At 40.2% G+C, this 27,445-nt stretch overlaps 3 protein-coding genes across 3 annotated transcripts; all 3 read left to right on the plus strand.

Annotated features, from left to right (window-relative positions):
- Positions 1–4,299: 4,299 nt before the first annotated feature.
- On the plus strand, positions 4,300–5,280 carry LOC119906750 (lactose-binding lectin l-2-like). Its single transcript, XM_038724083.1, has one exon. The coding sequence runs from the start codon at positions 4,352–4,354 to the stop codon at positions 4,838–4,840; it is 489 nt and encodes a 162-aa protein (XP_038580011.1). The 5' UTR covers positions 4,300–4,351; the 3' UTR covers positions 4,841–5,280.
- Positions 5,281–13,203: 7,923 nt separating this feature from the next.
- LOC119906770 (lactose-binding lectin l-2-like) lies at positions 13,204–14,197 on the plus strand. Its single transcript, XM_038724113.1, has one exon. The coding sequence runs from the start codon at positions 13,269–13,271 to the stop codon at positions 13,755–13,757; it is 489 nt and encodes a 162-aa protein (XP_038580041.1). The 5' UTR covers positions 13,204–13,268; the 3' UTR covers positions 13,758–14,197.
- Positions 14,198–22,123: 7,926 nt separating this feature from the next.
- LOC119906769 (lactose-binding lectin l-2-like) lies at positions 22,124–23,117 on the plus strand. The gene has a single exon (XM_038724111.1). The coding sequence runs from the start codon at positions 22,189–22,191 to the stop codon at positions 22,675–22,677; it is 489 nt and encodes a 162-aa protein (XP_038580039.1). The 5' UTR covers positions 22,124–22,188; the 3' UTR covers positions 22,678–23,117.
- Positions 23,118–27,445: the final 4,328 nt, after the last annotated feature.

The following is a 27,445-nucleotide window of genomic DNA, read 5'->3' on the forward strand; positions in this document are numbered from 1 at the left end:
CTTACATTGACAGTGTTGTGTTGGACAGTGCAGCGGTGTTTATGATTCTAACCATTCAATTCACAGACGGGTCCATTGTCAATGTGTTTGCGAGAGAGAGAGAGAGAGTGGACGAGTGAGAGGAGGTGCGCAGCGATTATGTGCAGACAGATTTAAAATGGTTCGCCGAATTTACTTGGGCAGCTGTTAATATACCTGGGCGGCCCGCCTAAGTAAAGCCTATTTGTGGGAAACACTGGTCTGGTTTTACAGCTAGCTTACATGTGATCAACATCACATCGGTGCTCAGGTGAGTGTCTTCACTAGTGTTTTTCCTAGCACCCATTGCAGGTTTTTATTGATCCTCCTCTCTTCTTGCTGTCAAGGCAGCAGTCCCTGGTGGTGATGTTTCTTCACGATTCCCTTTTTTTGTTTGCGTGTCACAGGTGGTTAGATAAAAGGATTTTCCTTTTTTTGGGTTCCCCGCTGCGTGGTATGCGACAGCCCTGCTCCCCTTTTCTGCCAGTGTGTTGTATTTTCTGGTGTGTCGCATTTTAGAATTGTGTATTTTCTTATGATTAGTTAAATAACGATTTCCATATTTTTTGAATAAAAACCCTCTCTTGCCCTGTTAACTGCATTTTCTTGTTTCTCTGGAGGTCCTGTCTGTTGGACTCCCATTTCTAAGTAGCACACAGTTACAGTGTGGTATTGGTGTGACAAATTAAACTCAATCAGTAACAGAAAACTACTTCCTTAAAAGAGAAAGCAAGCATGTAACAAGACTGAACTGAAAACACAAGATTGAACACTTAAATTAGGAAACGCTTTTAACACCCTCTGAGGGAGTAAACATGAGCACACAGCTCCACACTGCTGTCTGACCCTAATTGGTCCACTGACCCCATAGGGGTCATTTAAACAGGGGACGCTGGCCCCGAACCCCTTTTTAAAATGGCTGATTTTGTCCCCATCACTTTTTGAAAGCATTTGTTAAAAATGTTCTAAAAAACAGCTTGCACCAACAAATGTTAACTAACAAATGAAAATGCTTTGAGAAATGTTGATTTACACAATAAGAAAACATGCAATGCAATATAGTTTTCCTTCATATAAAAACAGACATTCCCACCGTAAATTGGAGCAGACAATGTCTCCAGAATGCAGGAAATTACAAGTTTAATGCTCAAAATCTTCTGGGGGAGGACCCCCAGACCCTCCGCACATATATTTCTGCATCAAATACTGAATCTACTAAATAGTGCTAAAAATCTTCTTGTCTTGTTCTCAAGCATCGTCAAGTCTCATGACCCAAATGTATAATCATCCCTCTAATCTGAACCCTAATGTCCCCACCACTTTTCAACACAAAGTGACGCCCTTCACTGACCCGCTCCGCAACAGCTCCTCTCTAGTGGGCCTACTTATACTCTCCACCAATCAGTGAACACTTTTGCAAGACATTGTACGCATGCTACATTCTCATTAGGGGCTGAGCACCGCTACAGGTCTGATCCTAGAATCGCCCCTGGCCTAAACATTCAGTCTTGCCCTTATATAAAGACATATTTGGTTTTAATTGGGTCAGAAGTAAAGAGAAAATTTGGTCAACAAAGCACAAGGGTTAAGTGTCTGTTCCTTTTCCACTTGTCATTGGTCTTGCCTTGCTCTCCCTGCCACGGCTGAGAAGTTGCACAGGCCGGTAGTGAAAGGTTTTTCCTGTCACCCAAAATGATTTTCCTTATTTTGGGTTTGCTAATTTTATGTAGTATTATCTGACGTGTGGCAATTTAGAATCGTGTATTTTCTTATGATTACTTAAATAAAGATTTTCATAGTTTTTTGAATGAAAACCCTCCTTGATGAATTTGTGTGTTCTTAGGATATTAACATTTGGCGTAGAATTTACTGTGGGCGAAATTCCCCTAGGTGGTGTAGTTGCAATAGTTCTGTGCAGGTCTTGCTACACCTGCTTCCTTTTCTGTTCTTTTATGCACAATGCAAGAATGTGGAGGAGAGGCTGTCACAGAAGGTTGCACAAATTTTACTAGTTCATTGCTGGAATCAGCATTTTTCAGCTGCTGATTTTAACTGCATGTTCCTGTTTCTCTGGAGGTCCTGTCCGTTGGCCTCCCATTTCTAAGAAACATTTAAAACAATTTATTCATTTAGCTGACGCTTTTATCCAAAGCAACTTACAATTGCTATACATGTCAGAGGTCGCACGCCTCTGGAGTAACTAGGGGTTAAGCATCTTGCTCAGGGACACAATGGTGGATGGGCCACAGTGGGCGATTGAACCCGCACCTCTCACACCAAAGGTATTTGTCTTATCCATTGTGCCATCACCACCTCAGTTACAGTGTGGTGATAGTACTTTCATTTCTACTGGATTCTTCATCCACCACTGACACACACACACACACACACACACACACACACACACACACACACACACACACACGTGAGTAACTTTTATTTTATTTTATTATTGAAAGAACATCCTGTTTATAATAAATGTTATAATAATAAATGTGTTAATAATTACCTGTTTAATAAATAGTAAAGTTTGCCATGTCCGAAACCCCTGAAATAGTACTTAAGTATTTTTAAAAGCAAGTACTTTTGTACTGTGAGACTGTGAGTAGAAATTTAAATAAAAGACTTCTACTTTTAGTGGAGTAATATTAAACACGGGTATCTGTACTTTTACTCAAGTACAGGATTTGTGTACTTCGTCTACCAGTGCAGGAAACCAACAGGAAGGTGTATTTAGTGTTTTAACGTCCACTGTCATGACTGTGTAAAAGTAATGTTTGAAGCAATGTTCTTGTTTGTATGTTAAAACAAAACAAAAATACAGCTCACGGTGAAAGAGAGGACACACTGAAGCTTTGTACTGTTGTAATATTGTTAATGTGTAAATCAATGCGCATGTTTGGTATGTTGTTATTATTCATCAGTTGTAAATGTTAGTCAACCACAAAGCAATACGGCTCACCTTGTGTTCCCTCAATCTTTTGACAGCTGAAGCCACATGCATTTTGTAAAGCTGTATTTTACTACGTCAATTATTAGTGAAATGAATAAATTCTATGTTTTATGTGACATCTCTGGGGCGAGCTTGTGGTTTTTCTTGGCTCGTGTTCAGATACCGTGTAGTTGTTTCCAACTGAAAGTGTTTGCCAAGGACATTTGACCAATGATATTACACCAACATTAACAAAAACACACCCTCTCTGAAGCGTATAAAAGAAAGTGGCCTTTCAACTGTGTCTGCAAGATATTTGATAACATCCAAACGGGAAGATCACATACTCGGAAGACTTGGACAGAGTCTCTGACACCAACATGCTGTTGATCCTCATCTTGTTTGGTCTGGCTCTGGGTGCTGTGTCTGCTTCAGATGACCATCAAGTGAGAGTACAGCCTGGCAACTCTGTCTGGCAAAGCTTCAACGGCCGCTACTACAAATACGTCGCCACACCAATGACCTGGGCTGATGCAGAGCTGAACTGTGTGTCAGAGGGAGCCACAAGCAGACACACAGCCAGTGTGTCTTTGGATGTGTCAAAACACTTACAGTTTTTCTCGATTGCTTAAACACATTTCTTGAAGTTATGCCTCTTTTTCTCGAACCTCTAAACACAAATCCACAACTTCTCACCCAATTCCCCAAACATCTTATTTTCGGGTCAAAATGAAGCTTTCCACTCAAAACCATTCAATAATAAAAAAAAAAACTTCAGACATAACACTAAGCCCTCAAAATTACACACACTACAACACAGTTTTTAAATTCAAAACAATACTACAAAAACTGGTTATTAGTGATGTTGCATATGGTTTCCCCCCTCAAAACCTTTTCACTTGATGAACTCAAAATAATAAGAGATTTTTTATTCCTTAGTGTACTGTATAGTGCAACACACCAAACAACTACTTATTCTGCCCCAGCATCTTGTCTTTGGACAGGCCAGAGAGAGATTCTCGTCCTCCACCTCCTTCTCTACCTCTTCCATCTCCCTATCTATTGAAGCTTCTGATTGGTGTGTTATCAATTATGACTGTTGGTGTTTCCACCTGGGTGTGTGCTAGTTGAGCTCAACCTATGCTGATTGAGTGAAATTAATAAATTATAGGTTTTATGTGACATCTACAGGTGAGCTTGTAGTCTTTCTTGGCTTATGTTCAGAACAACTGAAGTTGTTTGTAAAGTATGTTTGACCAATAATATCACACCAACAGCTACAACAACACACCCTCTCTGAAGCACATAAAAGAAAGTGGCCTTGCAACTGTCTTTTATCCTCGACATCCAGCCGGGAAGACCTCATACTTCAAAGACTTAGAGAGCGACTCTGACGTCAAAATGCTGTTGTTCCTCTTCTTGTTTGGTCTGGCTCTGGCTGCTGAATCTCCTTCAGAAGACCAACAAGTGAGGCTACGGCGTGGCAACTGTCCCATGTTCTGGTACAGCTTCAATGGCCGTTGCTACAAGTATGTCGCCACACGTATGACCTGGGCTGATGCAGAGCTCCACTGTTTGTCAGAGAGAGCCAACCTGGTGTCCATCCACAGTCTTGGGGAACATAATTTTGTCAAATCGCTGATCAAGAACTTTGACCCTGCTCAAGGATTTACCTGGATTGGACTCAGCGACACCCAGAAGGAAGGCCGATGGATGTGGTCTGATGGGTCTGCAGTTGACTTTGTGTTTTGGGATGCAGGACAACCAGACAACGCTGGAGGACGTGAACATTGTGTGCACAAAAACCTTGGCAAACATTTGAAATGGAACGACCATCAGTGTTCTCTGACAATGACTTTTGTTTGTGCATCTCGCACACGTTGTCCTTAGCAACTGAAAAGGTTTTGTCTGATTTAACTTTGTGAATTTCCACCAGTTGCTCTGTAGTAATGCATTAAACCTGCATGATAATGATACAAATGTGCAAATGTATGTACAGAAGTAATTTTATTAACTTTAATTTCTTAAATGTGGAACACTTACAAAGATAATTTCAATGATGGGTCAAATACTTTTATTACTTTTGAATAATGTAAAACTTTTTTTCCTTAGAGACCTGTAGGAAAATATATAGATTTAGTAAAGAGTAAATTTAAAGTAATTTAACTGTTAACAATGGTTGAAACTGTACTTTCTCATAAGTAAATCTAATCGTTAAAGATGTTGTTATGTCTCTGAAGTTCAAAATACATTTGGTTTTCCACTAAAATTATTGCTTTTTCATGTCTTAAAGCCCACCTCTGTACACTGTCATAAATATATGGTTCTTTTGGGGCCTATTGACATATTTTACATTGAACAAAATGTTTATTTGATATTTTTAGGATAGCTAACAAAGCTTTAATGGACATAATATTGAAAGACATGTGAAACACTTTGAAGAGCACCTTCAAAATGTTTCTGATTAACATGTTTGGGAGGAATACATATCCTATTCTCTTTTGCTTTGAAATACTTTTAAAGACTTACAATAGAACAAAACTGATCCCAGTAGATCCATTTTATGTATTAAGTGTAAATTGACAGCTGGATCATACATGCTCCAATGAGATTAGTATAATTTTAAAGCAAAATATTTGGTAAAATCTGGGCCATTTTATGAAGGCACATTAGACTCACATGAATCTAAGCTACTGAAAAAGCTCCTTTTCTTGACACAAAAAACGTTTACTATTTAACTAGATCTATGAAAAAACTACTCCTGTAAGATGGTGACATGAAGATTTATTTAGTGTTTTTTTCCCCCAATGAAAAGCTTAGTGCCAAATACAAAAGGAACTGAAATCAGCTTTATGGATTTATGACCAGAGTTCAAGAACTGTTGATGAGTAGTGAACATTTATTAATTGGCTTTTATTTCCTTGATTTTATTCCTAGTCCTAGTTAACTTTTACCAAAACACTCCTCATGCACGTTTGTCATGAGACTAAGATGTTTTCGTTTCAATAGATATATAGATAATTTTAAATTAATAATGTGGCCCTATATATTTTCAGCATTTATATATTCTGCAGCATATATTACAGTAGAGCTCTGGTAAAAACCCATTTTTAATGTCCTATGAGCAGCTTAGTCTTAACTCTGCAAAACAATCACCTTTAAAGACAGACTCTAATAATCCTTTGCTATCGCCAACACTTCCCTGAATGAAAATGTACCCAGTTTTGTACACTGGTAGCAACCCAGGCTGATTCTCTAATTTATTTAAGCTGAAAACTTACTTAAGCATTAAAGTTTCATTTTATGTTGGTGCAAATCTAATAGCTGAAGAGGTCTTTTCATTACACAGGAAGGGTTGCTTAAGTCTACATGTATTATTGTTGAGATTCTTGCATTTCAGGAGTAGTTTTTGCTCACAAATATTAAATAATCCATTTAAGATTATAAGAATAATATTAAAATATTGTGAGAGTGGCTTTCCACTTTAAAGGGACACAATGTAACTATTGCTCAACAGCAGTAGGCTTCTGTGGACAGTTATGGGATAATGCTAAATTACTAAAAAGCTAAGCTATTGAAACAGTAGCACAAGTGCAGAAGAGTCAAAAAGTCAGCCAACTGACTGTCCGTGATGTTTCGTAGGGCCCCTCATAAGCAGGGCCCCGCCTCACTCTTGTGTCAGAGGTCAAAGCAAGTGTCAGTAGGTGCATTTGACTTCATGCAGCGCAGCGCTAACTTAACGTGATGCATGCTGGTTAGAAATTTTGTCCGACTTTCGCCGGTGCTGCTAAACGTCATCATGTCACATGACATTAAAACCTCGTGGGTCCCAGGAGCAAGGTGGCTGCAGTTGCTTTTCTCCGGCTGCACAAGGTTGGAACCACCTTTTGCCTGATCAGTCATTTTTCTAAGCTCACAGTAAGCACACCAGGTAGAATGTGTCTGACTTGACAGCGGGGTTTTTATACCATGCCTGCAGCTCATGTTTGACTATTAAGTTGGCGAAAGTCAGGCGCCGTCATTTCAAAACGCACTTATTGTTTTCGTTAAGGGATAAAAAGAGAAACTATCCTAGGCATGAGAAGAGAAAAAAACTCAATGAGAGTGAATTGCGGGAATAGCATTCAGGTAAAGTTGTGTTCTCTCCTCTCAAAGTCTGAAGTCAGCAGTAACAGTAACAATAACAGTAGGCCTCATTTTAAGTTAATGTGTTAGCTGCAGTGCATCTCTCTAGTCAGTCTTGCTAAGCCAGCAGGGCAGCAACTATTACCAAGTTTTTTCTTGAAGACTTTTCTAAAAGAGGTTTCTTTTGAGGCTTATTAGAGAGACTGTTTTAAAGGAGGAAGGACTGTAGTGAGAGCACTGCGGTGTCAGGTGTGACAGTGTAGCTATGGCAAATTGTTTCATACACTGTTCATACAGACCAAGTAAACGGCAAAACTCCTGAGTAGGTTGGGCTGAGCATGAATGTGTTTTATTGCTTCTGAGTTCAGCTTTTCATTTGTAAGAGGAACACTGTTATTTGATCTCTTCAAAGTTACACAGTCTTGCTTTAAAGATGCTTTTTGTGAAACTAAGTCACTCATTCTTTGTCTGCTGGAGCGGATAAATTAGATCCATTAACTGTTCTTATTCAGTGTCATAGAAAGGCTCTGTGGTAGTCATTTTTACTACGACTCACACATGCACAAGCACACCTCTGCTTATTGTGTTCAAAGGGCAGAATAATTGTGCCACGGGGTCAGTGGACCAGTTATGGGGAGACAGCAGTGTGGAACTGTGTGCTCGGGAAATGTGGAGCTGTAGGCTCGTGTTTATTTAGGAGGGAGGGTGTTAAAAGTGTTTCCCTAAATTAAGTCTTTATTCTAGTGTTTTCAGTTAAATCTTGAAGAAAGTAGTTAACTGTTGCTGAGTTTAATTTGTCAGTATTATTAATTGTTTAAAAAATCTTTACGGTTATTTTGGTTGCACAGAATCTGTAGAGTATAAATTATTTCTATTAGTATAATATTCTAACATTAAATTAAAACTAATTTCATAGCTAGGCCTACTGTTAGCACCGTTGGGCAGGAACTGTACTAATATTACTTTTCTCATTTTACATTTACTCATTTTCCCAGTAACTAGTAGTGTAAAGGATTACTATTTCCAAAACATTATTACGAATCCGAGTAACGCTGCGGTACTGAGTTATGCACAACTGGGCGGCAGGTCAGCTGCACTGGACCTTATGTATTCAAGTCAGCTGTCAACCAACAAGCTAAAGTAAAAGTAAAGTAAAAGGAAGAATGGAGAACAAGGGAGATAGACATTCTTTCACCCCTTTCTCTGTTGCACTTGTCACACATGAAACGGGTTTAATGTCCCTAAATACTGGCATTGTTCAGTTTCTAATGTTTTATAATGATCCACAACCGCGCTGGCCGACCGGTCAGCTGCAGCGGAACACTGTTTGTGTGTCCCCTCCTGGGAAAGTAAAGATTTAATTGATCTGAAATGAATTCAGTCACCAAACAATTTTGCCAAAATAAAATTTGCAGAAAACAAAGAAGGCTATGAAAACAAACAAAGAATCAGAGAGCATTTTCACATAGATAAAGAGTGTTAGAGTACGCTACAGTACTGTAATAGCAATTACAGATAATTTTGGGTCAGCATTTTGTCTCCGACCAGAATCAGGCCATAGATTTTCATCAACATCACAGGCTATGTTTTCACTAGCCAAACAGCGTGGGGGGAAATGCTCTGGAATACCTATCCCATCCCTAACAGGACTCCACAGCAATCTCCCCACAAGCTTCCTCATGGCTTTGAGAAGGTTGATCTGTCATACACCTTCCACTGCCAAGCTGGAAAGATCTCCTATATCGGATTGAGGAAAGGGGAGTAGTGTGGAAGGAACACATTTGTGAGTCTTGGATCATTCGTGAACCAGTTCCGAACCAGAACAGCATGGTGGAAACGTACATTGTCCCAAACAAGAAAATTGGTAAAAATCTTCAAAGGAGTGATGCCCCATGTTCCCAAACTTATCCCTCTGTTTGTGCATCTCACATAATCTGTCCTAAGTATCTGGAATAGTTACATATGCTTGATTCACACTGGTCACTGTCACCTGTTGCTCTGTTTACATGCTACAGTAAAGACACAAATGTATACTTTTGTGAACATTCACAACAGTAACTCCATTTGTTGATCAAATTAATATTAATAATATCCATGATGTTGACAATCTTCCTTCATGCAAAATAAACATTTACTGTAAAGAGAAATAGAATTAAAGCCATATACAGAAAAAATAAGATAAGATAAGATAAGAAAACCTCTATTTGTCCCACAGTGGGGAAATTGCAGTTTGCAACAGCAAAGACAAGAGCAGAGATAGATAAGTGTACAAAGCAGCATAAACAAGTGTCAGACAAGAAAGTACCATTCTTACAGTAAATAAATAAAAAAACAAAGTTACTGTACATTACATAAGACTAAAGGACTATGCCTTATACAGTACAGTCTCCTGCAGCATAAGTAAATACTGGTAGTATAAAAGTGTTGTAGAAGGGTAATGCACATAAGTCAGATATAGCAAACTGTATTATTCAATAACTGCACATGAATTAGTAAAATTGCACTTATGATAATTGCACAAATGAAAATGAAAATTATGCACAGATGTAATAATGGCACATGGGATATGTTGCACAGTCAACGGTGTCTGACGGCCGCTGGAAGGAAAGATCTGCGGTATCTCTCCTTCACACAGTGAAGATGGAGCAGCCTGTCACTGAAACTGCTCTCCAGGGCTGACAGGGTGTAGTGCAGGGGTCCAGCATAGCTGTCAGTTTAGCCAGGACCCTTCTGTCTCCCACCTCCCTCACTGAGTCCAGAGGACAGCCCAGGACACAACTAGATTTCTTTATCACCTTGTCCAACTTTTTTCTGTCCCTCTCAGTGATGCTGCTGCTCCAGCAGACCACAGCGTAGAGGATGGCTGACGCGACCACACAGTCATAAAAAGTCTTTAGGAGGGGCCCTGTCACTCCAAAGGACCTCAGTCTCCTCAGGAAGTACTGCCTGCTCTGACCCCTCTTGTACACAGCATCTGTGTTGTGAGTCCAGGCCAGTTTGTTGTTCAGGTGAACACCCAGGTACTTATAAGTGGCCACTCTCTCAAGGACCATTCCCTGGATGTTCATCGGAGGCGGGAGGGCAGACCGCCGTCTGCGAAAATCGATCACCGTCTCCTTGGTCTTTCCCGCGTTGATCAGGAGGTGATTTCGCTGACACCAGTCCACAAAGTTCTGTGTCAGTCCTCTGTACTTTGCATTGTCATCATCAATGATGAGGCCGACAATGGCAGAGTCGTCAGAGAACTTCTCCAGAACACAGCTGTCCGTGTTGTGTCTGAAGTCTGCCATGTAGAGGGTGAAGAGGAAGGGGGCCAGGACAGTCCCCTGGGGGGCACCCGTACTACACATGAGACGGTCAGACACACCGTCACGTGCTGTGACAGCAGGTGGTCCACACCAGTCCTCTCCAGCTTGTCCTTCAGAAGCGTCGGCTGGATGGTGTTAAAAGCACTTGAGAAATCGAAAAACATGATTCTCACAGTGCTCCTGGGCTTCTCCAGGTGTGCGAGGGCACGATGCTGCAGGAAGATGACAGCGTCCTCCATTCCGATGTTGGGCTTATAGTCAAACTGCAGTGGGTCCATGGAGGGGCCCACTGTGGAGCGGAGGTGTTGCAGGACCAGTCTCTCCACCACACAGGAGGTCTTCCACAGCTGTGGTACCACTTCCAGCTTCAGGCTCAGGTTGAAGATCCACTCCATAACTCCACACAGCTGGTCTGCGCAGGACTTCAGGAGCCTGGAGCTGATGCCATCTGGACCTGTTGCTTTTCTCGCCTTGATCTTCCTTAGCGCCTGTCTCACCTGTGCTGCTGTGAAGGACAGGGGTGGGCAGGGGGGGCGTGAAGAAGTCCGTCTGGGGATGGGGCGGGTGAAAGGTGAGGTGAGCCGGAGGTGTGAAAGGCTGAGGAAGTGCATTGTCCCGGTGGTGTGGAGGTGGGGTGCAGCTGCGTAGGGGGAGGGGTGGCTGACTGATCAAACCTGTTGAAGTGGTGGTTCAGATCATTCAGCCACTTAAGGTCCCCCTCGGCCTGTGTGGGGGGTGCTTTAAAACCTGAGATGGTCTTCAAGCTGCTCCACACCCCCCTAATGTCTCTCTGTTCCAGCTGTCTCTTTAGCTTCCTCTTGAAGCGGGCCTTCCCCTCTCTGATCTTCATCCTCAGCCTCTTCTGTACAGCGTTCAGCTCAGCCTTGTCCCCTGATCTGAAAGCTCTCCTCTTCTCCATTAAAAGAGCTTTGATGTCAGGTTTAATCCACGGCTTGTTGTTTGAGAAGCACCGTACAGTCCTGGTGGGCACAGTGTTCTCGTAGCAGAAGTTAATGTAGTCCGTGATACAGTCTGTGTCTACAGGACGGTGATGTCCTCCCCATGTGGGTCACATGAAGACATTTCATGTGGGTCACATGAAGACACATGAAGACTTTTCATCCACAGATTTCTACACCCTGTGGGTTAATTTAGATTTACATATTTTAGTTGAGTTGCTTTTTTTGTGTGTGCGTGTATGATACATAGATTCAGAAGAAAATTGATTTAACTGTTAACAATAATATCAGTAGAAAGGGTGTTTTGTCATGTATTACTCTACTTGTGAATAAAAAGGATTGTTTTATTATAATAACATTATTCCTTTTACACAAGTTCAAAATACTTTTGGATTTCCACTTAAAGATTGGTTAGTTCATATCTTCAAGTCCATCACTTTACATTGCCCTGTGTTAACTTTGCCAAGTGAACTTTACTAAGTTAAACACAGGCTATGGTTCTTCTTGGACCTATAGCTGATGCGATATCGATATCTATATATCGTTTCACATTGAATTAAAGGTTTATTCCATCACTTTAGAAAAGCCAACCAAGCTATAATGGACACATCGAAAGACATGCGAAACATTAAGAAGAACACCTTCATAACAGATTTAATTGGGTCCATGAAAAACCTACTCCTGCAACACGGTGGTATCAAGAATTATTTAGTGTTTTTCCAATGAAAGGCTTAGTGCCAAAATAAAATGAACTGACATCAGCTTTATGGATTTAGTGACTTGGCCCAAGGAAAGAACAGCTGTCGGACTGGCAGTATCCTGGAATTTCCATGCAATAGATAGCAGAGGTACATATGCCTGTACCATATAGTCATTTAGTTTTAGTGCCAGAGACTAAGTTGATGAGCAGTGAACATTTATTGCTTGTCTTTTATTTCCTTGTTTTCATTTGAATGTCCTGGTTAATCTTTAGACTAGCGCTTCTCATGCACATCTCCCCTGGTTGCATTTAACATTCAACACCTATCAAGTGAAAGGTCTCATCATCTCACCTAATGATGAAACTTATTATCAAATAGAGTGGCCCTACTTATTTTGTGTCTTTGGATGTGTCAAAACACTTACAGTTTTTCTCGATTGCTTAAACACATTTCTTGAAGTTATGCCTCTTTTTCTCGAAACTCTAAACACAAATCCACAACTTCTCACCCAATTCCCCAAACATCTTATTTTCGGGTCAAAATGAAGCTTTCCACTCAAAACCATTCAATAATAAAAAAAAAAAACTTCAGACATAACACTAAGCCCTCAAAATCACACACACTACAACGCAGTTTTACACACTGGTGAAATAAATTCAAAACAATACTACAAAAACTGGTTATTAGTGATGTTGCATATGGTTTCCCCCCTCAAAACCTTTTCACTTGATGAACTCAAAATAATAAGAGATTTTTTATTCCTTAGTGTACTGTATAGTGCAACACACCAAACAACTAATTCTGCCCCAGCATCTTGTCTTTGGACAGGCCAGAGAGAGATTCTCGTACTCCACCTCCTTCTCTACCTCTTCCATCTCCCTATCTATTGAAGCTTCTGATTGGTGTGTTATCAATTATGACTGTTGGTGTTTCCACCTGGGTGTGTGCTAGTTGAGCTCAACCTATGCTGATTGAGTGAAATTAATAAATTATAGGTTTTATGTGACATCTACAGGTGAGCTTGTAGTCTTTCTTGGCTTATGTTCAGAACAACTGAAGTTGTTTGTAAAGTATGTTTGACCAATAATATCACACCAACAGCTACAACAACACACCCTCTCTGAAGCACATAAAAGAAAGTGGCCTTGCAACTGTCTTTTATCCTCGACATCCAGCCGGGAAGACCTCGTACTTCAAAGACTTAGAGAGCGACTCTGACGTCAAAATGCTGTTGTTCCTCTTCTTGTTTGGTCTGGCTCTGGCTGCTGAATCTCCTTCAGAAGACCAACAAGTGAGGCTACGGCGTGGCAACTGTCCCATGTTCTGGTACAGCTTCAATGGCCGTTGCTACAAGTATGTCGCCACACGTATGACCTGGGCTGATGCAGAGCTCCACTGTTTGTCAGAGAGAGCCAACCTGGTGTCCATCCACAGTCTTGGGGAACATAATTTTGTCAAATCGCTGATCAAGAACTTTGACCCTGCTCAAGGATTTACCTGGATTGGACTCAGCGACACCCAGAAGGAAGGCCGATGGATGTGGTCTGATGGGTCTGCAGTTGACTTTGTGTTTTGGGATGCAGGACAACCAGACAACGCTGGAGGACGTGAACATTGTGTGCACAAAAACCTTGGCAAACATTTGAAATGGAACGATAATCAGTGTTCTCTGACAATGACTTTTGTTTGTGCATCTCGCACACGTTGTCCTTAGCAACTGAAAAGGTTTTGTCTGATTTAACTTTGTGAATTTCCACCAGTTGCTCTGTAGTAATGCATTAAACCTGCATGATAATGATACAAATGTGCAAATGTATGTACAGAAGTAATTTTATTAACTTTAATTTCTTAAATGTGGAACACTTACAAAGATAATTTCAATGATGGGTCAAATACTTTTATTACTTTTGAATAATGTAAAACTTTTTTTCCTTAGAGACCTGTAGGAAAATATATAGATTTAGTAAAGAGTAAATTTAAAGTAATTTAACTGTTAACAATGGTTGAAACTGTACTTTCTCATAAGTAAATCTAATCGTTAAAGATGTTGTTATGTCTTTGAAGTTCAAAATACATTTGGTTTTCCACTAAAATTATTGCTTTTTCATGTCTTAAAGCCCACCTCTGTACACTGTCATAAATATATGGTTCTTTTGGGGCCTATTGACATATTTTACATTGAACAAAATGTTTATTTGATATTTTTAGGATAGCTAACAAAGCTTTAATGGACATAATATTGAAAGACATGTGAAACACTTTGAAGAGCACCTTCAAAATGTTTCTGATTAACATGTTTGGGAGGAATACATATCCTATTCTCTTTTGCTTTGAAATACTTTTAAAGACTTACAATAGAACAAAACTGATCCCAGTAGATCCATTTTATGTATTAAGTGTAAATCGACAGCTGGATCATACATGCTCCAATGAGATTAGTATAATTGTAAAGCAAAATATTTGGTAAAATCTGGGCCATTTTATGAAGGCACATTAGACTCACATGAATCTAAGCTACTGAAAAAGCTCCTTTTCTTGACACAAAAAACGTTTACTATTTAACTAGATCTATGAAAAAACTACTCCTGTAAGATGGTGACATGAAGATTTATTTAGTGTTTTTTTCCCCCAATGAAAAGCTTAGTGCCAAATACAAAAGGAACTGAAATCAGCTTTATGGATTTATGACCAGAGTTCAAGAACTGTTGATGAGTAGTGAACATTTATTAATTGGCTTTTATTTCCTTGATTTTATTCCTAGTCCTAGTTAACTTTTACCAAAACACTCCTCATGCACGTTTGTCATGAGACTAAGATGTTTTCGTTTCAATAGATATATAGATAATTTTAAATTAATAATGTGGCCCTATATATTTTCAGCATTTATATATTCTGCAGCATATATTACAGTAGAGCTCTGGTAAAAACCCATTTTTAATGTCCTATGAGCAGCTTAGTCCTTAACTCTGCAAAACAATCACCTTTAAAGACAGACTCTAATAATCCTTTGCTATCGCCAACACTTCCCTGAATGAAAATGTACCCAGTTTTGTACACTGGTAGCAACCCAGGCTGATTCTCTAATTTATTTAAACTGAAAACTTACTTAAGCATTAAAGTTTCATTTTATGTTGGTGCAAATCTAATAGCTGAAGAGGTCTTTTCATTACACAGGAAGGGTTGCTTAAGTCTACATGTATTATTGTTGAGATTCTTGCATTTCAGGAGTAGTTTTTGCTCACAAATATTAAATAATCCATTTAAGATTATAAGAATAATATTAAAATATTGTGAGAGTGGCTTTCCACTTTAAAGGGACACAATGTAACTATTGCTCAACAGCAGTAGGCTTCTGTGGACAGTTATGGGATAATGCTAAATTAGCTAAAAAGCTAAGCTATTGAAACAGTAGCACAAGTGCAGAAGAGTCAAAAAGTCAGCCAACTGACTGTCCGTGATGTTTCGTAGGGCCCCTCATAAGCAGGGCCCCGCCTCACTCTTGTGTCAGAGGTCAAAGCAAGTGTCAGTAGGTGCATTTGACTTCATGCAGCGCAGCGCTAACTTAACGTGATGCATGCTGGTTAGAAATTTTGTCCGACTTTCGCCGGTGCTGCTAAACGTCATCATGTCACATGACATTAAAACCTCGTGGGTCCCAGGAGCAAGGTGGCTGCAGTTGCTTTTCTCCGGCTGCACAAGGTTGGAACCACCTTTTGCCTGATCAGTCATTTTTCTAAGCTCACAGTAAGCACACACAGGTAGAATGTGTCTGACTTGACAGCGGGGTTTTTATACCATGCCTGCAGCTCATTTTGACTATTAAGTTGGCGAAAGTCAGGCGCCGTCATTTCAAAACGCACTTATTGTTTTCGTTAAGGGATAAAAAGAGAAACTATCCTAGGCATGAGAAGAGAAAAAAACTCAATGAGAGTGAATTGCGGGAATAGCATTCAGGTAAAGTTGTGTTCTCTCCTCTCAAAGTCTGAAGTCAGCAGTAACAGTAACAATAACAGTAGGCCTCATTTTAAGTTAATGTGTTAGCTGCAGTGCATCTCTCTAGTCAGTCTTGCTAAGCCAGCAGGGCAGCAACTATTACCAAGTTTTTTCTTGAAGACTTTTCTAAAAGAGGTTTCTTTTGAGGCTTATTAGAGAGACTGTTTTAAAGGAGGAAGGACTGTAGTGAGAGCACTGCGGTGTCAGGTGTGACAGTGTAGCTATGGCAAATTGTTTCATACACTGTTCATACAGACCAAGTAAACGGCAAAACTCCTGAGTAGGTTGGGCTGAGCATGAATGTGTTTTATTGCTTCTGAGTTCAGCTTTTCATTTGTAAGAGGAACACTGTTATTTGATCTCTTCAAAGTTACACAGTCTTGCTTTAAAGATGCTTTTTGTGAAACTAAGTCACTCATTCTTTGTCTGCTGGAGCGGATAAATTAGATCCATTAACTGTTCTTATTCAGTGTCATAGAAAGGCTCTGTGGTAGTCATTTTTACTACGACTCACACATGCACAAGCACACCTCTGCTTATTGTGTTCAAAGGGCAGAATAATTGTGCCACGGGGTCAGTGGACCAGTTATGGGGAGACAGCAGTGTGGAACTGTGTGCTCGGGAAATGTGGAGCTGTAGGCTCGTGTTTATTTAGGAGGGAGGGTGTTAAAAGTGTTTCCCTAAATTAAGTCTTTATTCTAGTGTTTTCAGTTAAATCTTGAAGAAAGTAGTTAACTGTTGCTGAGTTTAATTTGTCAGTATTAATTAATTGTTTAAAAAATCTTTACGGTTATTTTGGTTGCACAGAATCTGTAGAGTATAAATTATTTCTATTAGTATAATATTCTAACATTAAATTAAAACTAATTTCATAGCTAGGCCTACTGTTAGCACCGTTGGGCAGGAACTGTACTAATATTACTTTTCTCATTTTACATTTACTCATTTTCCCAGTAACTAGTAGTGTAAAGGATTACTATTTCCAAAACATTATTACGAATCCGAGTAACGCTGCGGTACTGAGTTATGCACAACTGGGCGGCAGGTCAGCTGCACTGGACCTTATGTATTCAAGTCAGCTGTCAACCAACAAGCTAAAGTAAAAGTAAAGTAAAAGGAAGAATGGAGAACAAGGGAGATAGACATTCTTTCACCCCTTTCTCTGTTGCACTTGTCACACATGAAACGGGTTTAATGTCCCTAAATACTGGCATTGTTCAGTTTCTAATGTTTTATAATGATCCACAACCGTGCTGGCCGACCGGTCAGCTGCAGCGGAACACTGTTTGTGTGTCCCCTCCTGGGAAAGTAAAGATTTAATTGATCTGAAATGAATTCAGTCACCAAACAATTTTGCCAAAATAAAATTTGCAGAAAACAAAGAAGGCTATGAAAACAAACAAAGAATCAGAGAGCATTTTCACATAGATAAAGAGTGTTAGAGTACGCTACAGTACTGTAATAGCAATTACAGATAATTTTGGGTCAGCATTTTGTCTCCGACCAGAATCAGGCCATAGATTTTCATCAACATCACAGGCTATGTTTTCACTAGCCAAACAGCGTGGGGGGAAATGCTCTGGAATACCTATCCCATCCCTAACAGGACTCCACAGCAATCTCCCCACAAGCTTCCTCATGGCTTTGAGAAGGTTGATCTGTCATACACCTTCCACTGCCAAGCTGGAAAGATCTCCTATATCGGATTGAGGAAAGGGGAGTAGTGTGGAAGGAACACATTTGTGAGTCTTGGATCATTCGTGAACCAGTTCCGAACCAGAACAGCATGGTGGAAACGTACATTGTCCCAAACAAGAAAATTGGTAAAAATCTTCAAAGGAGTGATGCCCCATGTTCCCAAACTTATCCCTCTGTTTGTGCATCTCACATAATCTGTCCTAAGTATCTGGAATAGTTACATATGCTTGATTCACACTGGTCACTGTCACCTGTTGCTCTGTTTACATGCTACAGTAAAGACACAAATGTATACTTTTGTGAACATTCACAACAGTAACTCCATTTGTTGATCAAATTAATATTAATAATATCCATGATGTTGACAATCTTCCTTCATGCAAAATAAACATTTACTGTAAAGAGAAATAGAATTAAAGCCATATACAGAAAAAATAAGATAAGATAAGATAAGAAAACCTCTATTTGTCCCACAGTGGGGAAATTGCAGTTTGCAACAGCAAAGACAAGAGCAGAGATAGATAAGTGTACAAAGCAGCATAAACAAGTGTCAGACAAGAAAGTACCATTCTTACAGTAAATAAATAAAAAAACAAAGTTACTGTACATTACATAAGACTAAAGGACTATGCCTTATACAGTACAGTCTCCTGCAGCATAAGTAAATACTGGTAGTATAAAAGTGTTGTAGAAGGGTAATGCACATAAGTCAGATATAGCAAACTGTATTATTCAATAACTGCACATGAATTAGTAAAATTGCACTTATGATAATTGCACAAATGAAAATGAAAATTATGCACAGATGTAATAATGGCACATGGGATATGTTGCACAGTCAACGGTGTCTGACGGCCGCTGGAAGGAAAGATCTGCGGTATCTCTCCTTCACACAGTGAAGATGGAGCAGCCTGTCACTGAAACTGCTCTCCAGGGCTGACAGGGTGTAGTGCAGGGGTCCAGCATAGCTGTCAGTTTAGCCAGGACCCTTCTGTCTCCCACCTCCCTCACTGAGTCCAGAGGACAGCCCAGGACACAACTAGATTTCTTTATCACCTTGTCCAACTTTTTTCTGTCCCTCTCAGTGATGCTGCTGCTCCAGCAGACCACAGCGTAGAGGATGGCTGACGCGACCACACAGTCATAAAAAGTCTTTAGGAGGGGCCCTGTCACTCCAAAGGACCTCAGTCTCCTCAGGAAGTACTGCCTGCTCTGACCCCTCTTGTACACAGCATCTGTGTTGTGAGTCCAGGCCAGTTTGTTGTTCAGGTGAACACCCAGGTACTTATAAGTGGCCACTCTCTCAAGGACCATTCCCTGGATGTTCATCGGAGGCGGGAGGGCAGACCGCCGTCTGCGAAAATCGATCACCGTCTCCTTGGTCTTTCCCGCGTTGATCAGGAGGTGATTTCGCTGACACCAGTCCACAAAGTTCTGTGTCAGTCCTCTGTACTTTGCATTGTCATCATCAATGATGAGGCCGACAATGGCAGAGTCGTCAGAGAACTTCTCCAGAACACAGCTGTCCGTGTTGTGTCTGAAGTCTGCCATGTAGAGGGTGAAGAGGAAGGGGGCCAGGACAGTCCCCTGGGGGGCACCCGTACTACACATGAGACGGTCAGACACACCGTCACGTGCTGTGACAGCAGGTGGTCCACACCAGTCCTCTCCAGCTTGTCCTTCAGAAGCGTCGGCTGGATGGTGTTAAAAGCACTTGAGAAATCGAAAAACATGATTCTCACAGTGCTCCTGGGCTTCTCCAGGTGTGCGAGGGCACGATGCTGCAGGAAGATGACAGCGTCCTCCATTCCGATGTTGGGCTTATAGTCAAACTGCAGTGGGTCCATGGAGGGGCCCACTGTGGAGCGGAGGTGTTGCAGGACCAGTCTCTCCACCACACAGGAGGTCTTCCACAGCTGTGGTACCACTTCCAGCTTCAGGCTCAGGTTGAAGATCCACTCCATAACTCCACACAGCTGGTCTGCGCAGGACTTCAGGAGCCTGGAGCTGATGCCATCTGGACCTGTTGCTTTTCTCGCCTTGATCTTCCTTAGCGCCTGTCTCACCTGTGCTGCTGTGAAGGACAGGGGTGGGCAGGGGGGGCGTGAAGAAGTCCGTCTGGGGATGGGGCGGGTGAAAGGTGAGGTGAGCCGGAGGTGTGAAAGGCTGAGGAAGTGCATTGTCCCGGTGGTGTGGAGGTGGGGTGCAGCTGCGTAGGGGGAGGGGTGGCTGACTGATCAAACCTGTTGAAGTGGTGGTTCAGATCATTCAGCCACTTAAGGTCCCCCTCGGCCTGTGTGGGGGGTGCTTTAAAACCTGAGATGGTCTTCAAGCTGCTCCACACCCCCCTAATGTCTCTCTGTTCCAGCTGTCTCTTTAGCTTCCTCTTGAAGCGGGCCTTCCCCTCTCTGATCTTCATCCTCAGCCTCTTCTGTACAGCGTTCAGCTCAGCCTTGTCCCCTGATCTGAAAGCTCTCCTCTTCTCCATTAAAAGAGCTTTGATGTCAGGTTTAATCCACGGCTTGTTGTTTGAGAAGCACCGTACAGTCCTGGTGGGCACAGTGTTCTCGTAGCAGAAGTTAATGTAGTCCGTGATACAGTCTGTGTCTACAGGACGGTGATGTCCTCCCCATGTGGGTCACATGAAGACATTTCATGTGGGTCACATGAAGACACATGAAGACTTTTCATCCACAGATTTCTACACCCTGTGGGTTAATTTAGATTTACATATTTTAGTTGAGTTGCTTTTTTTGTGTGTGCGTGTATGATACATAGATTCAGAAGAAAATTGATTTAACTGTTAACAATAATATCAGTAGAAAGGGTGTTTTGTCATGTATTACTCTACTTGTGAATAAAAAGGATTGTTTTATTATAATAACATTATTCCTTTTACACAAGTTCAAAATACTTTTGGATTTCCACTTAAAGATTGGTTAGTTCATATCTTCAAGTCCATCACTTTACATTGCCCTGTGTTAACTTTGCCAAGTGAACTTTACTAAGTTAAACACAGGCTATGGTTCTTCTTGGACCTATAGCTGATGCGATATCGATATCTATATATCGTTTCACATTGAATTAAAGGTTTATTCCATCACTTTAGAAAAGCCAACCAAGCTATAATGGACACATCGAAAGACATGCGAAACATTAAGAAGAACACCTTCATAACAGATTTAATTGGGTCCATGAAAAACCTACTCCTGCAACACGGTGGTATCAAGAATTATTTAGTGTTTTTCCAATGAAAGGCTTAGTGCCAAAATAAAATGAACTGACATCAGCTTTATGGATTTAGTGACTTGGCCCAAGGAAAGAACAGCTGTCGGACTGGCAGTATCCTGGAATTTCCATGCAATAGATAGCAGAGGTACATATGCCTGTACCATATAGTCATTTAGTTTTAGTGCCAGAGACTAAGTTGATGAGCAGTGAACATTTATTGCTTGTCTTTTATTTCCTTGTTTTCATTTGAATGTCCTGGTTAATCTTTAGACTAGCGCTTCTCATGCACATCTCCCCTGGTTGCATTTAACATTCAACACCTATCAAGTGAAAGGTCTCATCATCTCACCTAATGATGAAACTTATTATCAAATAGAGTGGCCCTACTTATTTTGTGTCTTTGGATGTGTCAAAACACTTACAGTTTTTCTCGATTGCTTAAACACATTTCTTGAAGTTATGCCTCTTTTTCTCGAAACTCTAAACACAAATCCACAACTTCTCACCCAATTCCCCAAACATCTTATTTTCGGGTCAAAATGAAGCTTTCCACTCAAAACCATTCAATAATAAAAAAAAAAAACTTCAGACATAACACTAAGCCCTCAAAATCACACACACTACAACGCAGTTTTACACACTGGTGAAATAAATTCAAAACAATACTACAAAAACTGGTTATTAGTGATGTTGCATATGGTTTCCCCCCTCAAAACCTTTTCACTTGATGAACTCAAAATAATAAGAGATTTTTTATTCCTTAGTGTACTGTATAGTGCAACACACCAAACAACTAATTCTGCCCCAGCATCTTGTCTTTGGACAGGCCAGAGAGAGATTCTCGTACTCCACCTCCTTCTCTACCTCTTCCATCTCCCTATCTATTGAAGCTTCTGATTGGTGTGTTATCAATTATGACTGTTGGTGTTTCCACCTGGGTGTGTGCTAGTTGAGCTCAACCTATGCTGATTGAGTGAAATTAATAAATTATAGGTTTTATGTGACATCTACAGGTGAGCTTGTAGTCTTTCTTGGCTTATGTTCAGAACAACTGAAGTTGTTTGTAAAGTATGTTTGACCAATAATATCACACCAACAGCTACAACAACACACCCTCTCTGAAGCACATAAAAGAAAGTGGCCTTGCAACTGTCTTTTATCCTCGACATCCAGCCGGGAAGACCTCGTACTTCAAAGACTTAGAGAGCGACTCTGACGTCAAAATGCTGTTGTTCCTCTTCTTGTTTGGTCTGGCTCTGGCTGCTGAATCTCCTTCAGAAGACCAACAAGTGAGGCTACGGCGTGGCAACTGTCCCATGTTCTGGTACAGCTTCAATGGCCGTTGCTACAAGTATGTCGCCACACGTATGACCTGGGCTGATGCAGAGCTCCACTGTTTGTCAGAGAGAGCCAACCTGGTGTCCATCCACAGTCTTGGGGAACATAATTTTGTCAAATCGCTGATCAAGAACTTTGACCCTGCTCAAGGATTTACCTGGATTGGACTCAGCGACACCCAGAAGGAAGGCCGATGGATGTGGTCTGATGGGTCTGCAGTTGACTTTGTGTTTTGGGATGCAGGACAACCAGACAACGCTGGAGGACGTGAACATTGTGTGCACAAAAACCTTGGCAAACATTTGAAATGGAACGATAATCAGTGTTCTCTGACAATGACTTTTGTTTGTGCATCTCGCACACGTTGTCCTTAGCAACTGAAAAGGTTTTGTCTGATTTAACTTTGTGAATTTCCACCAGTTGCTCTGTAGTAATGCATTAAACCTGCATGATAATGATACAAATGTGCAAATGTATGTACAGAAGTAATTTTATTAACTTTAATTTCTTAAATGTGGAACACTTACAAAGATAATTTCAATGATGGGTCAAATACTTTTATTACTTTTGAATAATGTAAAACTTTTTTTCCTTAGAGACCTGTAGGAAAATATATAGATTTAGTAAAGAGTAAATTTAAAGTAATTTAACTGTTAACAATGGTTGAAACTGTACTTTCTCATAAGTAAATCTAATCGTTAAAGATGTTGTTATGTCTTTGAAGTTCAAAATACATTTGGTTTTCCACTAAAATTATTGCTTTTTCATGTCTTAAAGCCCACCTCTGTACACTGTCATAAATATATGGTTCTTTTGGGGCCTATTGACATATTTTACATTGAACAAAATGTTTATTTGATATTTTTAGGATAGCTAACAAAGCTTTAATGGACATAATATTGAAAGACATGTGAAACACTTTGAAGAGCACCTTCAAAATGTTTCTGATTAACATGTTTGGGAGGAATACATATCCTATTCTCTTTTGCTTTGAAATACTTTTAAAGACTTACAATAGAACAAAACTGATCCCAGTAGATCCATTTTATGTATTAAGTGTAAATCGACAGCTGGATCATACATGCTCCAATGAGATTAGTATAATTGTAAAGCAAAATATTTGGTAAAATCTGGGCCATTTTATGAAGGCACATTAGACTCACATGAATCTAAGCTACTGAAAAAGCTCCTTTTCTTGACACAAAAAACGTTTACTATTTAACTAGATCTATGAAAAAACTACTCCTGTAAGATGGTGACATGAAGATTTATTTAGTGTTTTTTTCCCCCAATGAAAAGCTTAGTGCCAAATACAAAAGGAACTGAAATCAGCTTTATGGATTTATGACCAGAGTTCAAGAACTGTTGATGAGTAGTGAACATTTATTAATTGGCTTTTATTTCCTTGATTTTATTCCTAGTCCTAGTTAACTTTTACCAAAACACTCCTCATGCACGTTTGTCATGAGACTAAGATGTTTTCGTTTCAATAGATATATAGATAATTTTAAATTAATAATGTGGCCCTATATATTTTCAGCATTTATATATTCTGCAGCATATATTACAGTAGAGCTCTGGTAAAAACCCATTTTTAATGTCCTATGAGCAGCTTAGTCCTTAACTCTGCAAAACAATCACCTTTAAAGACAGACTCTAATAATCCTTTGCTATCGCCAACACTTCCCTGAATGAAAATGTACCCAGTTTTGTACACTGGTAGCAACCCAGGCTGATTCTCTAATTTATTTAAACTGAAAACTTACTTAAGCATTAAAGTTTCATTTTATGTTGGTGCAAATCTAATAGCTGAAGAGGTCTTTTCATTACACAGGAAGGGTTGCTTAAGTCTACATGTATTATTGTTGAGATTCTTGCATTTCAGGAGTAGTTTTTGCTCACAAATATTAAATAATCCATTTAAGATTATAAGAATAATATTAAAATATTGTGAGAGTGGCTTTCCACTTTAAAGGGACACAATGTAACTATTGCTCAACAGCAGTAGGCTTCTGTGGACAGTTATGGGATAATGCTAAATTAGCTAAAAAGCTAAGCTATTGAAACAGTAGCACAAGTGCAGAAGAGTCAAAAAGTCAGCCAACTGACTGTCCGTGATGTTTCGTAGGGCCCCTCATAAGCAGGGCCCCGCCTCACTCTTGTGTCAGAGGTCAAAGCAAGTGTCAGTAGGTGCATTTGACTTCATGCAGCGCAGCGCTAACTTAACGTGATGCATGCTGGTTAGAAATTTTGTCCGACTTTCGCCGGTGCTGCTAAACGTCATCATGTCACATGACATTAAAACCTCGTGGGTCCCAGGAGCAAGGTGGCTGCAGTTGCTTTTCTCCGGCTGCACAAGGTTGGAACCACCTTTTGCCTGATCAGTCATTTTTCTAAGCTCACAGTAAGCACACACAGGTAGAATGTGTCTGACTTGACAGCGGGGTTTTTATACCATGCCTGCAGCTCATGTTTGACTATTAAGTTGGCGAAAGTCAGGCGCCGTCATTTCAAAACGCACTTATTGTTTTCGTTAAGGGATAAAAAGAGAAACTATCCTAGGCATGAGAAGAGAAAAAAACTCAATGAGAGTGAATTGCGGGAATAGCATTCAGGTAAAGTTGTGTTCTCTCCTCTCAAAGTCTGAAGTCAGCAGTAACAGTAACAATAACAGTAGGCCTCATTTTAAGTTAATGTGTTAGCTGCAGTGCATCTCTCTAGTCAGTCTTGCTAAGCCAGCAGGGCAGCAACTATTACCAAGTTTTTTCTTGAAGACTTTTCTAAAAGAGGTTTCTTTTGAGGCTTATTAGAGAGACTGTTTTAAAGGAGGAAGGACTGTAGTGAGAGCACTGCGGTGTCAGGTGTGACAGTGTAGCTATGGCAAATTGTTTCATACACTGTTCATACAGACCAAGTAAACGGCAAAACTCCTGAGTAGGTTGGGCTGAGCATGAATGTGTTTTATTGCTTCTGAGTTCAGCTTTTCATTTGTAAGAGGAACACTGTTATTTGATCTCTTCAAAGTTACACAGTCTTGCTTTAAAGATGCTTTTTGTGAAACTAAGTCACTCATTCTTTGTCTGCTGGAGCGGATAAATTAGATCCATTAACTGTTCTTATTCAGTGTCATAGAAAGGCTCTGTGGTAGTCATTTTTACTACGACTCACACATGCACAAGCACACCTCTGCTTATTGTGTTCAAAGGGCAGAATAATTGTGCCACGGGGTCAGTGGACCAGTTATGGGGAGACAGCAGTGTGGAACTGTGTGCTCGGGAAATGTGGAGCTGTAGGCTCGTGTTTATTTAGGAGGGAGGGTGTTAAAAGTGTTTCCCTAAATTAAGTCTTTATTCTAGTGTTTTCAGTTAAATCTTGAAGAAAGTAGTTAACTGTTGCTGAGTTTAATTTGTCAGTATTAATTAATTGTTTAAAAAATCTTTACGGTTATTTTGGTTGCACAGAATCTGTAGAGTATAAATTATTTCTATTAGTATAATATTCTAACATTAAATTAAAACTAATTTCATAGCTAGGCCTACTGTTAGCACCGTTGGGCAGGAACTGTACTAATATTACTTTTCTCATTTTACATTTACTCATTTTCCCAGTAACTAGTAGTGTAAAGGATTACTATTTCCAAAACATTATTACGAATCCGAGTAACGCTGCGGTACTGAGTTATGCACAACTGGGCGGCAGGTCAGCTGCACTGGACCTTATGTATTCAAGTCAGCTGTCAACCAACAAGCTAAAGTAAAAGTAAAGTAAAAGGAAGAATGGAGAACAAGGGAGATAGACATTCTTTCACCCCTTTCTCTGTTGCACTTGTCACACATGAAACGGGTTTAATGTCCCTAAATACTGGCATTGTTCAGTTTCTAATGTTTTATAATGATCCACAACCGTGCTGGCCGACCGGTCAGCTGCAGCAGAACACTGTTTGTGTGTCCCCTCCTGGGACAGTAAAGATTTAATTGATCTGAAATGAATTCAGTCACCAAACAATTTTGCCAAAATAAAATTTGCAGAAAACAAAGAAGGCTATGAAAACAAACAAAGAATCAGAGAGCATTTTCACATAGATAAAGAGTGTTAGAGTACGCTACAGTACTGTAATAGCAATTACAGATAATTTTGGGTCAGCATTTTGTCTCCGACCAGAATCAGGCCATAGATTTTCATCAACATCACAGGCTATGTTTTCACTAGCCAAACAGCGTGGGGGGAAATGCTCTGGAATACCTATCCCATCCCTAACAGGACTCCACAGCAATCTCCCCACAAGCTTCCTCATGGCTTTGAGAAGGTTGATCTGTCATACACCTTCCACTGCCAAGCTGGAAAGATCTCCTATATCGGATTGAGGAAAGGGGAGTAGTGTGGAAGGAACACATTTGTGAGTCTTGGATCATTCGTGAACCAGTTCCGAACCAGAACAGCATGGTGGAAACGTACATTGTCCCAAACAAGAAAATTGGTAAAAATCTTCAAAGGAGTGATGCCCCATGTTCCCAAACTTATCCCTCTGTTTGTGCATCTCACATAATCTGTCCTAAGTAACTGGAATAGTTACATATGCTTGATTCACACTGGTCACTGTCACCTGTTGCTCTGTTTACATGCTACAGTAAAGACACAAATGTATACTTTTGTGTGTGTACAGACTTTGTTTTTGTGAACATTCACAACAGTAACTCCATTTGTTGATCAAATTAATATTAATAATATCCATGATGTTGACAATCTTCCTTCATGCAAAATAAACATTTACTGTAAAGAGAAATAGAATTAAAGCCATATACAGAAAAAATAAGATAAGATAAGATAAGAAAACCTCTATTTGTCCCACAGTGGGGAAATTGCAGTTTGCAACAGCAAAGACAAGAGCAGAGATAGATAAGTGTACAAAGCAGCATAAACAAGTGTCAGACAAGAAAGTACCATTCTTACAGTAAATAAATAAAAAAACAAAGTTACTGTACATTACATAAGACTAAAGGACTACGCCTTATACAGTACAGTCTCCTGCAGCATAAGTAAATACTGGTAGTATAAAAGTGTTGTAGAAGGGGTCCAGCATAGCTGTCAGTTTAGCCAGGACCCTTCTGTCTCCCACCTCCCTCACTGAGTCCAGAGGACAGC

This window comes from Micropterus salmoides, unplaced genomic scaffold (genome assembly GCF_014851395.1).
Source record: "Micropterus salmoides isolate LMB-PRFRI ecotype aquatic unplaced genomic scaffold, ASM1485139v1 Ms_hic_scaffold_17, whole genome shotgun sequence".
Taxonomy (NCBI): Eukaryota; Metazoa; Chordata; class Actinopteri; order Centrarchiformes; family Centrarchidae; genus Micropterus; species Micropterus salmoides.